Genomic DNA, 17209 nt, shown 5'->3' on the forward strand with positions numbered 1-17209 from the left:
TAAAGGTCCTCAGATCTCAGTGTTATAGAATAGGAAGGTTCAGAGTGGTTTAAAGGTCCTCAGATCTCAGTGTTATAGAATAGGAAGGTTCAGAGTGGTTTAAAGGTCCTCAGATCTCAGTGTTATAGAATAGGAAGGTTCAGAGTGGTTTAAAGGTCCTCAGATCTCAGTGTTATAGAATAGGAAGGTTCAGAGTGGTTTAAAGGTCCTCAGATCTCAGTGTTATAGAATAGGAAGGTTCAGAGTGGTTTAAAGGTCCTCAGATCTCAGTGTTATAGAATAGGAAGGTTCAGAGTGGTTTAAAGGTCCTCAGATCTCAGTGTGATAGAATAGGAAGGTTCAGAGTGGTTTAAAGGTCCTCAGATCTCAGTGTTATAGAATAGGAAGGTTCAGAGTGGTTTAAAGGTCCTCAGATCTCAGTGTGATAGAATAGGAAGGTTCAGAGTGGTTTAAAGGTCCTCAGATCTCAGTGTTATAGAATAGGAAGGTTCAGAGTGGTTTAAAGGTCCTCAGATCTCAGTGTTATAGAATAGGAAGGTTCAGAGTGGTTTAAAGGTCCTCAGATCTCAGTGTTATAGAATAGGAAGGTTCAGAGTGGTTTAAAGGTCCTCAGATCTCAGTGTGATAGAATAGGAAGGTTCAGAGTGGTTTAAAGGTCCTCAGATCTCAGTGTTATAGAATAGGAAGGTTCAGAGTGGTTTAAAGGTCCTCAGATCTCAGTGTTATAGAATAGGAAGGTTCAGAGTGGTTTAAAGGTCCTCAGATCTCAGTGTTATAGAATAGGAAGGTTCAGAGTGGTTTAAAGGTCCTCAGATCTCAGTGTGATAGAATAGGAAGGTTCAGAGTGGTTTAAAGGTCCTCAGATCTCAGTGTTATAGAATAGGAAGGTTCAGAGTGGTTTAAAGGTCCTCAGATCTCAGTGTTATAGAATAGGAAGGTTCAGAGTGGTTTAAAGGTCCTCAGATCTCAGTGTGATAGAATAGGAAGGTTCAGAGTGGTTTAAAGGTCCTCAGATCTCAGTGTTATAGAATAGGAAGGTTCAGAGTGGTTTAAAGGTCCTCAGATCTCAGTGTTATAGAATAGGAAGGTTCAGAGTGGTTTAAAGGTCCTCAGATCTCAGTGTTATAGAATAGGAAGGTTCAGAGTGGTTTAAAGGTCCTCAGATCTCAGTGTTATAGAATAGGAAGGTTCAGAGTGGTTTAAAGGTCCTCAGATCTCAGTGTTATAGAATAGGAAGGTTCAGAGTGGTTTAAAGGTCCTCAGATCTCAGTGTTATAGAATAGGAAGGTTCAGAGTGGTTTAAAGGTCCTCAGATCTCAGTGTTATAGAATAGGAAGGTTCAGAGTGGTTTAAAGGTCCTCAGATCTCAGTGTGATAGAATAGGAAGGTTCAGAGTGGTTTAAAGGTCCTCAGATCTCAGTGTTATAGAATAGGAAGGTTCAGAGTGGTTTAAAGGTCCTCAGATCTCAGTGTGATAGAATAGGAAGGTTCAGAGTGGTTTAAAGGTCCTCAGATCTCAGTGTTATAGAATAGGAAGGTTCAGAGTGGTTTAAAGGTCCTCAGATCTCAGTGTGATAGAATAGGAAGGTTCAGAGTGGTTTAAAGGTCCTCAGATCTCAGTGTGATAGAATAGGAAGGTTCAGAGTGGTTTAAAGGTCCTCAGATCTCAGTGTTATAGAATAGGAAGGTTCAGAGTGGTTTAAAGGTCCTCAGATCTCAGTGTTATAGAATAGGAAGGTTCAGAGTGGTTTAAAGGTCCTCAGATCTCAGTGTGATAGAATAGGAAGGTTCAGAGTGGTTTAAAGGTCCTCAGATCTCAGTGTGATAGAATAGGAAGGTTCAGAGTGGTTTAAAGGTCCTCAGATCTCAGTGTTATAGAATAGGAAGGTTCAGAGTGGTTTAAAGGTCCTCAGATCTCAGTGTTATAGAATAGGAAGGTTCAGAGTGGTTTAAAGGTCCTCAGATCTCAGTGTTATAGAATAGGAAGGTTCAGAGTGGTTTAAAGGTCCTCAGATCTCAGTGTTATAGAATAGGAAGGTTCAGAGTGGTTTAAAGGTCCTCAGATCTCAGTGTGATAGAATAGGAAGGTTCAGAGTGGTTTAAAGGTCCTCAGATCTCAGTGTTATAGAATAGGAAGGTTCAGAGTGGTTTAAAGGTCCTCAGATCTCAGTGTTATAGAATAGGAAGGTTCAGAGTGGTTTAAAGGTCCTCAGATCTCAGTGTGATAGAATAGGAAGGTTCAGAGTGGTTTAAAGGTCCTCAGATCTCAGTGTTATAGAATAGGAAGGTTCAGAGTGGTTAAAGGTCCTCAGATCTCAGTGTTATAGAATAGGAAGGTTCAGAGTGGTTTAAAGGTCCTCAGATCTCAGTGTTATAGAATAGGAAGGTTCAGAGTGGTTTAAAGGTCCTCAGATCTCAGTGTTATAGAATAGGAAGGTTCAGAGTGGTTTAAAGGTCCTCAGATCTCAGTGTGATAGAATAGGAAGGTTCAGAGTGGTTAAAAGGTCCTCAGATCTCAGTGTTATAGAATAGGAAGGTTCAGAGTGGTTTAAAGGTCCTCAGATCTCAGTGTGATAGAATAGGAAGGTTCAGAGTGGTTTAAAGGTCCTCAGATCTCAGTGTGATAGAATAGGAAGGTTCAGAGTGGTTTAAAGGTCCTCAGATCTCAGTGTTATAGAATAGGAAGGTTCAGAGTGGTTTAAAGGTCCTCAGATCTCAGTGTGATAGAATAGGAAGGTTCAGAGTGGTTTAAAGGTCCTCAGATCTCAGTGTGATAGAATAGGAAGGTTCAGAGTGGTTTAAAGGTCCTCAGATCTCAGTGTGATAGAATAGGAAGGTTCAGAGTGGTTTAAAGGTCCTCAGATCTCAGTGTTATAGAATAGGAAGGTTCAGAGTGGTTTAAAGGTCCTCAGATCTCAGTGTTATAGAATAGGAAGGTTCAGAGTGGTTTAAAGGTCCTCAGATCTCAGTGTGATAGAATAGGAAGGTTCAGAGTGGTTTAAAGGTCCTCAGATCTCAGTGTTATAGAATAGGAAGGTTCAGAGTGGTTTAAAGGTCCTCAGATCTCAGTGTTATAGAATAGGAAGGTTCAGAGTGGTTTAAAGGTCCTCAGATCTCAGTGTTATAGAATAGGAAGGTTCAGAGTGGTTTAAAGGTCCTCAGATCTCAGTGTTATAGAATAGGAAGGTTCAGAGTGGTTAAAGGTCCTCAGATCTCAGTGTTATAGAATAGGAAGGTTCAGAGTGGTTTAAAGGTCCTCAGATCTCAGTGTTATAGAATAGGAAGGTTCAGAGTGGTTTAAAGGTCCTCAGATCTCAGTGTGATAGAATAGGAAGGTTCAGAGTGGTTTAAAGGTCCTCAGATCTCAGTGTTATAGAATAGGAAGGTTCAGAGTGGTTTAAAGGTCCTCAGATCTCAGTGTGATAGAATAGGAAGGTTCAGAGTGGTTTAAAGGTCCTCAGATCTCAGTGTTATAGAATAGGAAGGTTCAGAGTGGTTTAAAGGTCCTCAGATCTCAGTGTTATAGAATAGGAAGGTTCAGAGTGGTTAAAAGGTCCTCAGATCTCAGTGTTATAGAATAGGAAGGTTCAGAGTGGTTTAAAGGTCCTCAGATCTCAGTGTGATAGAATAGGAAGGTTCAGAGTGGTTTAAAGGTCCTCAGATCTCAGTGTTATAGAATAGGAAGGTTCAGAGTGGTTTAAAGGTCCTCAGATCTCAGTGTGATAGAATAGGAAGGTTCAGAGTGGTTTAAAGGTCCTCAGATCTCAGTGTTATAGAATAGGAAGGTTCAGAGTGGTTTAAAGGTCCTCAGATCTCAGTGTTATAGAATAGGAAGGTTCAGAGTGGTTTAAAGGTCCTCAGATCTCAGTGTGATAGAATAGGAAGGTTCAGAGTGGTTTAAAGGTCCTCAGATCTCAGTGTGATAGAATAGGAAGGTTCAGAGTGGTTTAAAGGTCCTCAGATCTCAGTGTGATAGAATAGGAAGGTTCAGAGTGGTTTAAAGGTCCTCAGATCTCAGTGTGATAGAATAGGAAGGTTCAGAGTGGTTTAAAGGTCCTCAGATCTCAGTGTGATAGAATAGGAAGGTTCAGAGTGGTTTAAAGGTCCTCAGATCTCAGTGTTATAGAATAGGAAGGTTCAGAGTGGTTTAAAGGTCCTCAGATCTCAGTGTTATAGAATAGGAAGGTTCAGAGTGGTTTAAAGGTCCTCAGATCTCAGTGTGATAGAATAGGAAGGTTCAGAGTGGTTTAAAGGTCCTCAGATCTCAGTGTGATAGAATAGGAAGGTTCAGAGTGGTTTAAAGGTCCTCAGATCTCAGTGTTATAGAATAGGAAGGTTCAGAGTGGTTTAAAGGTCCTCAGATCTCAGTGTTATAGAATAGGAAGGTTCAGAGTGGTTTAAAGGTCCTCAGATCTCAGTGTTATAGAATAGGAAGGTTCAGAGTGGTTTAAAGGTCCTCAGATCTCAGTGTGATAGAATAGGAAGGTTCAGAGTGGTTTAAAGGTCCTCAGATCTCAGTGTGATAGAATAGGAAGGTTCAGAGTGGTTTAAAGGTCCTCAGATCTCAGTGTTATAGAATAGGAAGGTTCAGAGTGGTTTAAAGGTCCTCAGATCTCAGTGTTATAGAATAGGAAGGTTCAGAGTGGTTTAAAGGTCCTCAGATCTCAGTGTGATAGAATAGGAAGGTTCAGAGTGGTTAAAAGGTCCTCAGATCTCAGTGTTATAGAATAGGAAGGTTCAGAGTGGTTTAAAGGTCCTCAGATCTCAGTGTTATAGAATAGGAAGGTTCAGAGTGGTTTAAAGGTCCTCAGATCTCAGTGTTATAGAATAGGAAGGTTCAGAGTGGTTTAAAGGTCCTCAGATCTCAGTGTGATAGAATAGGAAGGTTCAGAGTGGTTTAAAGGTCCTCAGATCTCAGTGTTATAGAATAGGAAGGTTCAGAGTGGTTTAAAGGTCCTCAGATCTCAGTGTTATAGAATAGGAAGGTTCAGAGTGGTTTAAAGGTCCTCAGATCTCAGTGTTATAGAATAGGAAGGTTCAGAGTGGTTTAAAGGTCCTCAGATCTCAGTGTGATAGAATAGGAAGGTTCAGAGTGGTTTAAAGGTCCTCAGATCTCAGTGTGATAGAATAGGAAGGTTCAGAGTGGTTTAAAGGTCCTCAGATCTCAGTGTTATAGAATAGGAAGGTTCAGAGTGGTTTAAAGGTCCTCAGATCTCAGTGTGATAGAATAGGAAGGTTCAGAGTGGTTTAAAGGTCCTCAGATCTCAGTGTTATAGAATAGGAAGGTTCAGAGTGGTTTAAAGGTCCTCAGATCTCAGTGTTATAGAATAGGAAGGTTCAGAGTGGTTTAAAGGTCCTCAGATCTCAGTGTTATAGAATAGGAAGGTTCAGAGTGGTTTAAAGGTCCTCAGATCTCAGTGTGATAGAATAGGAAGGTTCAGAGTGGTTTAAAGGTCCTCAGATCTCAGTGTTATAGAATAGGAAGGTTCAGAGTGGTTTAAAGGTCCTCAGATCTCAGTGTGATAGAATAGGAAGGTTCAGAGTGGTTTAAAGGTCCTCAGATCTCAGTGTTATAGAATAGGAAGGTTCAGAGTGGTTTAAAGGTCCTCAGATCTCAGTGTTATAGAATAGGAAGGTTCAGAGTGGTTAAAAGGTCCTCAGATCTCAGTGTTATAGAATAGGAAGGTTCAGAGTGGTTTAAAGGTCCTCAGATCTCAGTGTGATAGAATAGGAAGGTTCAGAGTGGTTAAAAGGTCCTCAGATCTCAGTGTTATAGAATAGGAAGGTTCAGAGTGGTTTAAAGGTCCTCAGATCTCAGTGTGATAGAATAGGAAGGTTCAGAGTGGTTTAAAGGTCCTCAGATCTCAGTGTTATAGAATAGGAAGGTTCAGAGTGGTTTAAAGGTCCTCAGATCTCAGTGTTATAGAATAGGAAGGTTCAGAGTGGTTTAAAGGTCCTCAGATCTCAGTGTGATAGAATAGGAAGGTTCAGAGTGGTTTAAAGGTCCTCAGATCTCAGTGTGATAGAATAGGAAGGTTCAGAGTGGTTTAAAGGTCCTCAGATCTCAGTGTGATAGAATAGGAAGGTTCAGAGTGGTTTAAAGGTCCTCAGATCTCAGTGTGATAGAATAGGAAGGTTCAGAGTGGTTTAAAGGTCCTCAGATCTCAGTGTGATAGAATAGGAAGGTTCAGAGTGGTTTAAAGGTCCTCAGATCTCAGTGTTATAGAATAGGAAGGTTCAGAGTGGTTAAAAGGTCCTCAGATCTCAGTGTTATAGAATAGGAAGGTTCAGAGTGGTTTAAAGGTCCTCAGATCTCAGTGTGATAGAATAGGAAGGTTCAGAGTGGTTTAAAGGTCCTCAGATCTCAGTGTGATAGAATAGGAAGGTTCAGAGTGGTTTAAAGGTCCTCAGATCTCAGTGTTATAGAATAGGAAGGTTCAGAGTGGTTTAAAGGTCCTCAGATCTCAGTGTTATAGAATAGGAAGGTTCAGAGTGGTTTAAAGGTCCTCAGATCTCAGTGTTATAGAATAGGAAGGTTCAGAGTGGTTTAAAGGTCCTCAGATCTCAGTGTGATAGAATAGGAAGGTTCAGAGTGGTTTAAAGGTCCTCAGATCTCAGTGTGATAGAATAGGAAGGTTCAGAGTGGTTTAAAGGTCCTCAGATCTCAGTGTTATAGAATAGGAAGGTTCAGAGTGGTTTAAAGGTCCTCAGATCTCAGTGTTATAGAATAGGAAGGTTCAGAGTGGTTTAAAGGTCCTCAGATCTCAGTGTGATAGAATAGGAAGGTTCAGAGTGGTTTAAAGGTCCTCAGATCTCAGTGTTATAGAATAGGAAGGTTCAGAGTGGTTTAAAGGTCCTCAGATCTCAGTGTTATAGAATAGGAAGGTTCAGAGTGGTTTAAAGGTCCTCAGATCTCAGTGTTATAGAATAGGAAGGTTCAGAGTGGTTTAAAGGTCCTCAGATCTCAGTGTGATAGAATAGGAAGGTTCAGAGTGGTTTAAAGGTCCTCAGATCTCAGTGTTATAGAATAGGAAGGTTCAGAGTGGTTTAAAGGTCCTCAGATCTCAGTGTTATAGAATAGGAAGGTTCAGAGTGGTTTAAAGGTCCTCAGATCTCAGTGTTATAGAATAGGAAGGTTCAGAGTGGTTTAAAGGTCCTCAGATCTCAGTGTGATAGAATAGGAAGGTTCAGAGTGGTTTAAAGGTCCTCAGATCTCAGTGTGATAGAATAGGAAGGTTCAGAGTGGTTTAAAGGTCCTCAGATCTCAGTGTTATAGAATAGGAAGGTTCAGAGTGGTTTAAAGGTCCTCAGATCTCAGTGTGATAGAATAGGAAGGTTCAGAGTGGTTTAAAGGTCCTCAGATCTCAGTGTTATAGAATAGGAAGGTTCAGAGTGGTTTAAAGGTCCTCAGATCTCAGTGTGATAGAATAGGAAGGTTCAGAGTGGTTTAAAGGTCCTCAGATCTCAGTGTGATAGAATAGGAAGGTTCAGAGTGGTTTAAAGGTCCTCAGATCTCAGTGTTATAGAATAGGAAGGTTCAGAGTGGTTAAAGGTCCTCAGATCTCAGTGTGATAGAATAGGAAGGTTCAGAGTGGTTTAAAGGTCCTCAGATCTCAGTGTTATAGAATAGGAAGGTTCAGAGTGGTTAAAAGGTCCTCAGATCTCAGTGTGATAGAATAGGAAGGTTCAGAGTGGTTTAAAGGTCCTCAGATCTCAGTGTTATAGAATAGGAAGGTTCAGAGTGGTTTAAAGGTCCTCAGATCTCAGTGTTATAGAATAGGAAGGTTCAGAGTGGTTAAAAGGTCCTCAGATCTCAGTGTGATAGAATAGGAAGGTTCAGAGTGGTTTAAAGGTCCTCAGATCTCAGTGTTATAGAATAGGAAGGTTCAGAGTGGTTTAAAGGTCCTCAGATCTCAGTGTTATAGAATAGGAAGGTTCAGAGTGGTTTAAAGGTCCTCAGATCTCAGTGTTATAGAATAGGAAGGTTCAGAGTGGTTTAAAGGTCCTCAGATCTCAGTGTTATAGAATAGGAAGGTTCAGAGTGGTTTAAAGGTCCTCAGATCTCAGTGTTATAGAATAGGAAGGTTCAGAGTGGTTAAAAGGTCCTCAGATCTCAGTGTTATAGAATAGGAAGGTTCAGAGTGGTTTAAAGGTCCTCAGATCTCAGTGTGATAGAATAGGAAGGTTCAGAGTGGTTTAAAGGTCCTCAGATCTCAGTGTTATAGAATAGGAAGGTTCAGAGTGGTTTAAAGGTCCTCAGATCTCAGTGTTATAGAATAGGAAGGTTCAGAGTGGTTTAAAGGTCCTCAGATCTCAGTGTGATAGAATAGGAAGGTTCAGAGTGGTTTAAAGGTCCTCAGATCTCAGTGTGATAGAATAGGAAGGTTCAGAGTGGTTTAAAGGTCCTCAGATCTCAGTATGATAGAATAGGAAGGTTCAGAGTGGTTTAAAGGTCCTCAGATCTCAGTGTTATAGAATAGGAAGGTTCAGAGTGGTTTAAAGGTCCTCAGATCTCAGTGTGATAGAATAGGAAGGTTCAGAGTGGTTTAAAGGTCCTCAGATCTCAGTGTTATAGAATAGGAAGGTTCAGAGTGGTTTAAAGGTCCTCAGATCTCAGTGTTATAGAATAGGAAGGTTCAGAGTGGTTTAAAGGTCCTCAGATCTCAGTGTTATAGAATAGGAAGGTTCAGAGTGGTTAAAAGGTCCTCAGATCTCAGTGTTATAGAATAGGAAGGTTCAGAGTGGTTTAAAGGTCCTCAGATCTCAGTGTTATAGAATAGGAAGGTTCAGAGTGGTTTAAAGGTCCTCAGATCTCAGTGTTATAGAATAGGAAGGTTCAGAGTGGTTTAAAGGTCCTCAGATCTCAGTATGATAGAATAGGAAGGTTCAGAGTGGTTTAAAGGTCCTCAGATCTCAGTGTTATAGAATAGGAAGGTTCAGAGTGGTTTAAAGGTCCTCAGATCTCAGTGTTATAGAATAGGAAGGTTCAGAGTGGTTTAAAGGTCCTCAGATCTCAGTGTTATAGAATAGGAAGGTTCAGAGTGGTTAAAAGGTCCTCAGATCTCAGTGTTATAGAATAGGAAGGTTCAGAGTGGTTTAAAGGTCCTCAGATCTCAGTGTTATAGAATAGGAAGGTTCAGAGTGGTTTAAAGGTCCTCAGATCTCAGTGTTATAGAATAGGAAGGTTCAGAGTGGTTTAAAGGTCCTCAGATCTCAGTGTTATAGAATAGGAAGGTTCAGAGTGGTTTAAAGGTCCTCAGATCTCAGTGTGATAGAATAGGAAGGTTCAGAGTGGTTTAAAGGTCCTCAGATCTCAGTGTTATAGAATAGGAAGGTTCAGAGTGGTTTAAAGGTCCTCAGATCTCAGTGTTATAGAATAGGAAGGTTCAGAGTGGTTTAAAGGTCCTCAGATCTCAGTGTTATAGAATAGGAAGGTTCAGAGTGGTTTAAAGGTCCTCAGATCTCAGTGTTATAGAATAGGAAGGTTCAGAGTGGTTTAAAGGTCCTCAGATCTCAGTGTTATAGAATAGGAAGGTTCAGAGTGGTTTAAAGGTCCTCAGATCTCAGTATGATAGAATAGGAAGGTTCAGAGTGGTTTAAAGGTCCTCAGATCTCAGTGTGATAGAATAGGAAGGTTCAGAGTGGTTAAAAGGTCCTCAGATCTCAGTGTTATAGAATAGGAAGGTTCAGAGTGGTTTAAAGGTCCTCAGATCTCAGTGTGATAGAATAGGAAGGTTCAGAGTGGTTTAAAGGTCCTCAGATCTCAGTGTTATAGAATAGGAAGGTTCAGAGTGGTTTAAAGGTCCTCAGATCTCAGTGTTATAGAATAGGAAGGTTCAGAGTGGTTTAAAGGTCCTCAGATCTCAGTGTGATAGAATAGGAAGGTTCAGAGTGGTTTAAAGGTCCTCAGATCTCAGTGTTATAGAATAGGAAGGTTCAGAGTGGTTTAAAGGTCCTCAGATCTCAGTGTGATAGAATAGGAAGGTTCAGAGTGGTTTAAAGGTCCTCAGATCTCAGTGTTATAGAATAGGAAGGTTCAGAGTGGTTTAAAGGTCCTCAGATCTCAGTGTGATAGAATAGGAAGGTTCAGAGTGGTTTAAAGGTCCTCAGATCTCAGTGTTATAGAATAGGAAGGTTCAGAGTGGTTTAAAGGTCCTCAGATCTCAGTGTTATAGAATAGGAAGGTTCAGAGTGGTTTAAAGGTCCTCAGATCTCAGTGTTATAGAATAGGAAGGTTCAGAGTGGTTTAAAGGTCCTCAGATCTCAGTGTGATAGAATAGGAAGGTTCAGAGTGGTTTAAAGGTCCTCAGATCTCAGTGTGATAGAATAGGAAGGTTCAGAGTGGTTAAAAGGTCCTCAGATCTCAGTGTGATAGAAGAGGATTGTGAAAGAGGAGTATGTAGCGTTGCGGTCGCTTCCTCTTGCCTCGGAGGTCATGAAGCTTTTGTGACTGAGGTGCACTTCCTGAAAGAAACTGTATCACTAAATCTTATTGGTGGAGAGCAGCTCAGTGAGGTTAACCCATTTTTACCTGTGATCAGATTCTAAAAATGTCTTCTACATCCTGACAGTTTTCTGAAAAAGCTATGTTTCTGTCGCATTTTTCAAAAATAGCAGACCTACAAGCTCGTAGCGCGCCACTCGGTGGTGCGCTACGAGCTTGTAGATCTGCTACTTTTCAATAGCTAAAGCATAACATAATGCTAACACCAAAAGGCGTTCCCGCCCAAAATGGGTTAAATAAAGTCTTGCCTTAGTGGAGAGCAGCTCAGTGAGGTTAAATAAAGTCTTATTGGTGGAGAGCAGCTCAGTGAGGTTAAATAAAGTCTTATTGGTGGAGCGCAGCTCAGTGAGGTTAAATAAAGTCTTATTGGTGGAGCGCAGCTCAGTGAGGTTAAATAAAGTCTTATTGGTGGAGAGCAGCTCAGTGAGGTTAAATAAAGTCTTATTGGTGGAGCGCAGCTCAGTGAGGTTAAATAAAGTCTTATTGGTGGAGCGCAGCTCAGTGAGGTTAAATAAAGTCTTATTGGTGGAGCGCAGCTCAGTGAGGTTAAATAAAGTCTTATTGGTGGAGAGCAGCTCAGTGAGGTTAAATAAAGTCTTATTGGTGGAGAGCAGCTCAGTGAGGTTAAATCAAGTCTTATTGGTGGAGAGCAGCTCAGTGAGGTTAAATCAAGTCTTATTGGTGGAGAGCAGCTCAGTGAGGTTAAATAAAGTCTTGCCTTGGTGGAGAGCAGCTTCGTGAGGTGCACTTCCTTCAGTTTGAACTTCCTTCTCTCCGGGTTCCCTTTCTGGTCCTCTGCTACGTCTGGGTCAATCTGTACGGAGACAATAAATAACACTTTATATCTATTCTCTGGGTCAATCTGTACGGAGACAATAAATAACACTTTATATCTATTCTCTGGGTCAATCTGTACGGAGACAATAATTGAGCAGTTTGAGGCGAATAACAGTCCATCAATTATTCTGACCTCTCCCCGAAAAGGCCTACTGTATCTGTCCTGACCCCTGACCCTTGACCCCGTATCCATCATTTATAAACACATTATGGATCTTTACTATGTATCTGTCCTGACCCCGTATCCATCCTTTATAAACACACTATGGATCTTTACTATGTATCTGTCCTGACCCCGTATCCATCATTTATAAACACATTATGGATCTTTACTATGTATCTGTCCTGACCCCGTATCCATCATTTATAAACACACTATGGATCTTTACTATGTATCTGTCCTGACCCCGTATCCATCATTTATAAACACATTATGGATCTTTACTATGTATCTGTCCTGACCCCGTATCCATCATTTATAAACACACTATGGATCTTTACTATGTATCTGTCCTGACCCCGTATCCATCATTTATAAACACACTATGGATCTTTACTATGTATCTGTCCTGACCCCGTATCCATCATTTATAAACACACTATGGATCTTTACTATGTATCTGTCCTGACCCCGTATCCATCATTTATAAACACACTATGGATCTTTACTATGTATCTGTCCTGACCCCGTATCCATCATTTATAAACACATTATGGATCTTTACTATGTATCTGTCCTGACCCCGTATCCATCATTTATAAACACACTATGGATCTTTACTATGTATCTGTCCTGACCCCGTATCCATCATTTATAAACACACTATGGATCTTTACTATGTATCTGTCCTGACCCCGTATCCATCATTTATAAACACACTATGGATCTTTACTATGTATCTGTCCTGACCCCGTATCCATCATTTATAAACACACTATGGATCTTTACTATGTATCTGTCCTGACCCCGTATCCATCATTTATAAACACACTATGGATCTTTACTATGTATCTGTCCTGACCCCGTATCCATCATTTATAAACACACTATGGATCTTTACTATGTATCTGTCCTGACCCCGTATCCATCATTTATAAACACATTATGGATCTTTACTATGTATCTGTCCTGACCCCGTATCCATCATTTATAAACACACTATGGATCTTTACTATGGACTTAGACTGTTATTCGTCTCAAGTGCTCAATCATCACTTCACACAGTACTGTATAGAAAGCACTAGATACAATGAACAGATATAATTTCTGCCAGTGTGTCTCTTACCAAGTGGAAGTATTTTACAGAGAAGTTCTGGTCGTCTAAAAAAAAGAAAAAAAGAAACCAGACGTTATTATGAGCAGCAGTGCATTGAAATCATGCACATCTTTTTGGGTGGGTGGGTGGGTGGGTGGTTGGTTTGGGTGGGTGGTTGTTTTGGGTTGGTGGGTGGTTATTTTGGGTGGGTATTTGGGCCTATAAAACAAATTGACAGACAAGCATTGTCAGCAAGTGGATTCATTAATGTATGTATACAATATTTTAAGCCAATAAAAAAGATTATATAACAAATTCCCCACCCCACAACCCCAGCTTCCGGACTATAGGTATAATGAATTATCGTGCAGACTATATGGTTTAATGGCGATTAGTGGTGTAACGATATAGTAAGTGTATCGTTACATAATGGCTTCCCTGTCTTCTGTGAAATGCAGTGTATTACAGAACACAACACAAGTGTTTGTGAGTGAAAGCTACAAATATCCACAAATACAAATACTCAGTATTTGTATTATATAAGTACAAATGCCCTTGAGGACCCTTGAGGTTAAAACTATTTCCCGATCAGGCTTTTTTTGCTCCAGATCTGATCATTTGATTTTGAGTATCTGTATAATGTCCCAAATCACAGACAATATCCAGTCTAATATCATGACATAGAACATTATAATATATATATATTTTTGCTCCCGATCCGATTCCGACCATTTGAAAATGACACGATCGCCCCCGATTTCCGATCACGTGATCGGGAAATTGGGACAAGCCTAGTTAAAATAATTACTAGGGATGATATATAGCTATCTAGCTACTGTATATATCTTGTGTTGTGTTTATAGCTATCTTGTGTTGTGTTTATAGCTATCTAGCTATCTTGTGTTGTGTTTATAGCTATCTAGCTATATATCTTGTGTTGTGTTTATAGCTATCTAGCTATATATCTCGTGTTGTGTTTATAGCTATCTATATCTCGTGTTGTGTTTATAGCTATCTAGCTATATATCTCGTGTTGTGTTTATAGCTATCTAGCTATATATCTCGTGTTGTGTTTATAGCTATCTAGCTATATATCTCGTGTTGTGTTTATAGCTATCTAGCTATATATCTCGTGTTGTGTTTATAGCTATCTAGCTATCTTGCGTTGTGTTTATAGCTATCTAGCTATCTTGTGTTGTGTTTATAGCTATCTAGCTATCTTGTGTTGTGTTTATAGCTATCTAGCTATATATCTTGTGTTGTGTTTATAGCTATCTATATCTCGTGTTGTGTTTATAGCTATCTATATCTCGTGTTGTGTTTATAGCTATCTAGCTATATATCTCGTGTTGTGTTTATAGCTATCTAGCTATATATCTCATGTTGTGTTTATAGCTATATATATCATGTTGTGTTTATAGCTATCTAGCTATATATCTCGTGTTGTGTTTATAGCTATCTAGCTATATATCTCATGTTGTGTTTATAGCTATCTAGCTATATATCTCATGTTGTGTTTATAGCTATATATCTCATGTTGTGTTTATAGCAGACTCCTCACTCAAATGTGCACTTGCAGTTTGGGCAACTCCAAAGCAAACTCCACATGATGCCCCAACATTTTATTTACCTGCCATAGTGTCAACCACTTATATTACCCCTGTGTCGGATCGCTGGATAGACTGGCATATTATTCGCCGATATGACCAAATAAGGACCGATACCGATGCTTTTCCGATACAGTATCTGTAATAATTACCCTTCAGGCTGCTCTGAGGACTCAGAGGAGGATGGCTCGTCTTAGGAAGAACTTTGATCGAAGCTCCGTCAGGAACCTGTATGGACATGGACAGACAGACAGACAGACAGACAGACAGACAGACAGACAGACAGACAGACAGACAGACAGACAGACAGACAGACAGACAAGCTGTTTAAAAATAGCAGATCTAAAAGCTCAGAGCTGAGCTCTGAGCTCGTAGCGCTGAGCTTGTAGAAATGCTATTTTTTTTAAATCGTGAACATTTTTAAGTGGTGCAAACCACTTCCTTAAGTGAGTATGTGTGTGGGTAGCTGGCTGGCTGGCTGGCTGGCTGGCTGGGTATGTATGAGCATGAAAACAGCATGGTTGTTTTTCACCACCTGTGCGCAACCTAACACACACACAAACACACACGCACATATTAACTGTATATATGGTGATTTAAGCAAGATTTAAGATTTAAGCAAGATTTAAGATTCAAGCAAGATTTACGCAAGATTTAAGTATTACATATTAACTGTATATATGGTGATTTCAGGTGTGCCAGTACAGTACAGTACAGTACAGTACAGTACAGTACAGTACAGTACAGTACAGTACAGTACAGTACAGTACAGTACAGTACAGTACAGTACAGTACAGTACAGTACAGTACAGGAGGGTACAGTAGAGGGACCCCCACACGGTAACTCTGTCATTTCTCAACCATTTCGGACGCGGGGCGGCTCGCCGGAATCGGTCCGGCACCCTGGGTGCGTTCCTGTGGGTCCCCCCCCCCACACGGAGTTGCACCACTTACTTCACATGGGTGTGATTTTTTAACTTATATCTTTGCGTCTGAGACGGGTCCCTATAGTAGTACAAATCGTTTTCAGATGGGGGTCCATCTGAAAATCCATCAGAACCACTGAAACATAGGTTTTTCAGAAAACTGTCAGGATTTAGAAGACATGTTGTATAGAACCGGGCCTTCGGCTCTTAAATGGGTTAATCCAATATTCCAGTCTGCCATGTCGCCACGAAGACATGGTTGTTTCTCTTATCAGTGTGTTGTTATTTTTAACATCCAGGGTCTCCCGAGACAGAGACAGGACAGGGCAGGGACGTGCACACATAGACATCAAAAGGGGGCGTCAGCCCCTGCCCCTTTTACCCGTCTGTAAAACAACTGCCCTCTCCAGATCACGAATGCAGCATTTACTACATGGTGAAAGAAATGAAAATGCTCTCCTCTCCTCTCCTCTCCTCTCCCCTCCCCTCCCCTCCCCTCCTCTCCTTTCCATGCCATGCCATGCCGGAAGGAAGGCAGCATTCAGGAGAATTGCTTTTTTTCCCGAAGTCTCCTGAACTTGAACGCAGCATTTTTGCATCGGACAAATTTGTTTCTAAATCCATGTCGTTACACCTGCATCTCCACTAGCTAAAGAGTGCTGGGTTGCGCCCCGAAAATAGCTGATCTACAAGCTCACAACGCGTCGCGCTGCGACGCGTTGTGAGCTTGTAGATCTGCTATTTTCGCTATTTTTGTCCAAAAGTGCCCTCTTACGGGATTTCAGCCCCTGCCCCTCTGACACACTCTGCTCGTCCCTGGGACAGTGATCCCATTAGGAAGCCATTATTACAGGCCGATAGCCTCTGGCTACGTCTCCACGCTCCACGCCTCAGTCTGGCCTCTGATAATGCCTTTTAATCGCATTGAGACCCGAGGACGAGTCTACAAATGTCTTCAAAATCATGAGTTTTCTGAAAAAACCTGTGTTTCTATGTCAGTGGTTCTCAACCTTTTTCACGTCAAGGACCCCCAGAATTATCTGTATGTGTGGCCGTGGACCCCCATCTGAAAATATGTACTTCCAGGGACCCCCCACCCAGAAGCAAAGATTTGAGTTAAAAACGTTCTCTCCGAAAGAATATATATATTCAAAGATTTGCACCACATTTTCACGACTTTTCAAAAATAGCAGACCTACAAGCTTGTAGCTTGTAGATCTGCTATTTTTCAATAGCTAAAGTATAACATAATGCTTAAAGGACCACTTCACCACATTTCAACATCTCTTCATATAATTGGTCCTCACTAATGTTCATGATAAAACACCACCATTTTTTCCTACTCAGTCTGTGTCTCATAGGAGGGCTTTGGGCAGTTTGGACACCCGTCCACCAGTGACATCATCATTAGGCAGATTTTTTTTTAAACAAGATTTGTTTTAAAATATATTTCGATTTGTATTATCGTGAGAACGATGGCTTCAACTTTTGCATTGCAACTTTTCAGGAAAAGAAAGCCTGCCGTTTCTATTAGCTTGGATTCACCATCGATGATGTCACTGGTGGACGGGTTTCTGAACTGCCCACAGCCTTCCTATGAGACACAGACTGAGTAGGAAAAAATGGTGGTATTTTATCCTAAACATTAGTTAGGACCAATTATAGGAAGAGAAGTTGAAAAGTGGTGAAGTGGTCCTTTAAGTATTTTAAGTTAAAATACCAAAAGGGGTTCCCGCCCAGAATGTGTTAATCGCATTGAGACCCGAGACCAGATTGTGTACAAAATGACTTCAACATCATGACAGTTTCTATGTTTCTATGTCAGTATTTAGCCGCCGACCCCCATCTGAAAATATGTTGTACCAGGGACCCCCCAGAAGCAAAGATATGAGTTAAAAACGTTCGCTCTGAAAGAATATAAGATTTGCACGTTTTCCAGACCCCCCCCCCCCCCCCCCAAGCTATGACCTTGTAGATCTATCTATGAGACACTCTCTAATGCAGGAACTCCTCACTATTCAAGGGCTTTTGGAGAGAAACGAGCTGGTGTGTGTGTGTGCGTGTGTGTGCACGCATGTG

The 17209-nt window shown here is 40.9% G+C and overlaps 1 protein-coding gene across 1 annotated transcript in view; it reads right to left on the reverse strand.

Moving 5' to 3' along the window:
- Positions 1-17209, reverse strand: part of plxnc1 (plexin C1) — a gene marked incomplete at its 5' end in the record, with an annotated part of 76867 nt that overhangs the window by 12754 nt on the left and 46904 nt on the right. The window contains 3 exons of the mRNA XM_079494797.1: positions 11223-11318; positions 12628-12662; positions 14357-14432. Of these exons, the coding sequence (XP_079350923.1) occupies positions 11223-11318; positions 12628-12662; positions 14357-14432 (207 nt within the window). The remainder of the gene's footprint in view (positions 1-11222; positions 11319-12627; positions 12663-14356; positions 14433-17209) is intronic.

The sequence above is a fragment of the Electrona antarctica genome (genome assembly GCF_951216825.1).
Source record: "Electrona antarctica genome assembly, chromosome: 23".
In the NCBI taxonomy this organism is placed as follows: Eukaryota; Metazoa; Chordata; class Actinopteri; order Myctophiformes; family Myctophidae; genus Electrona; species Electrona antarctica.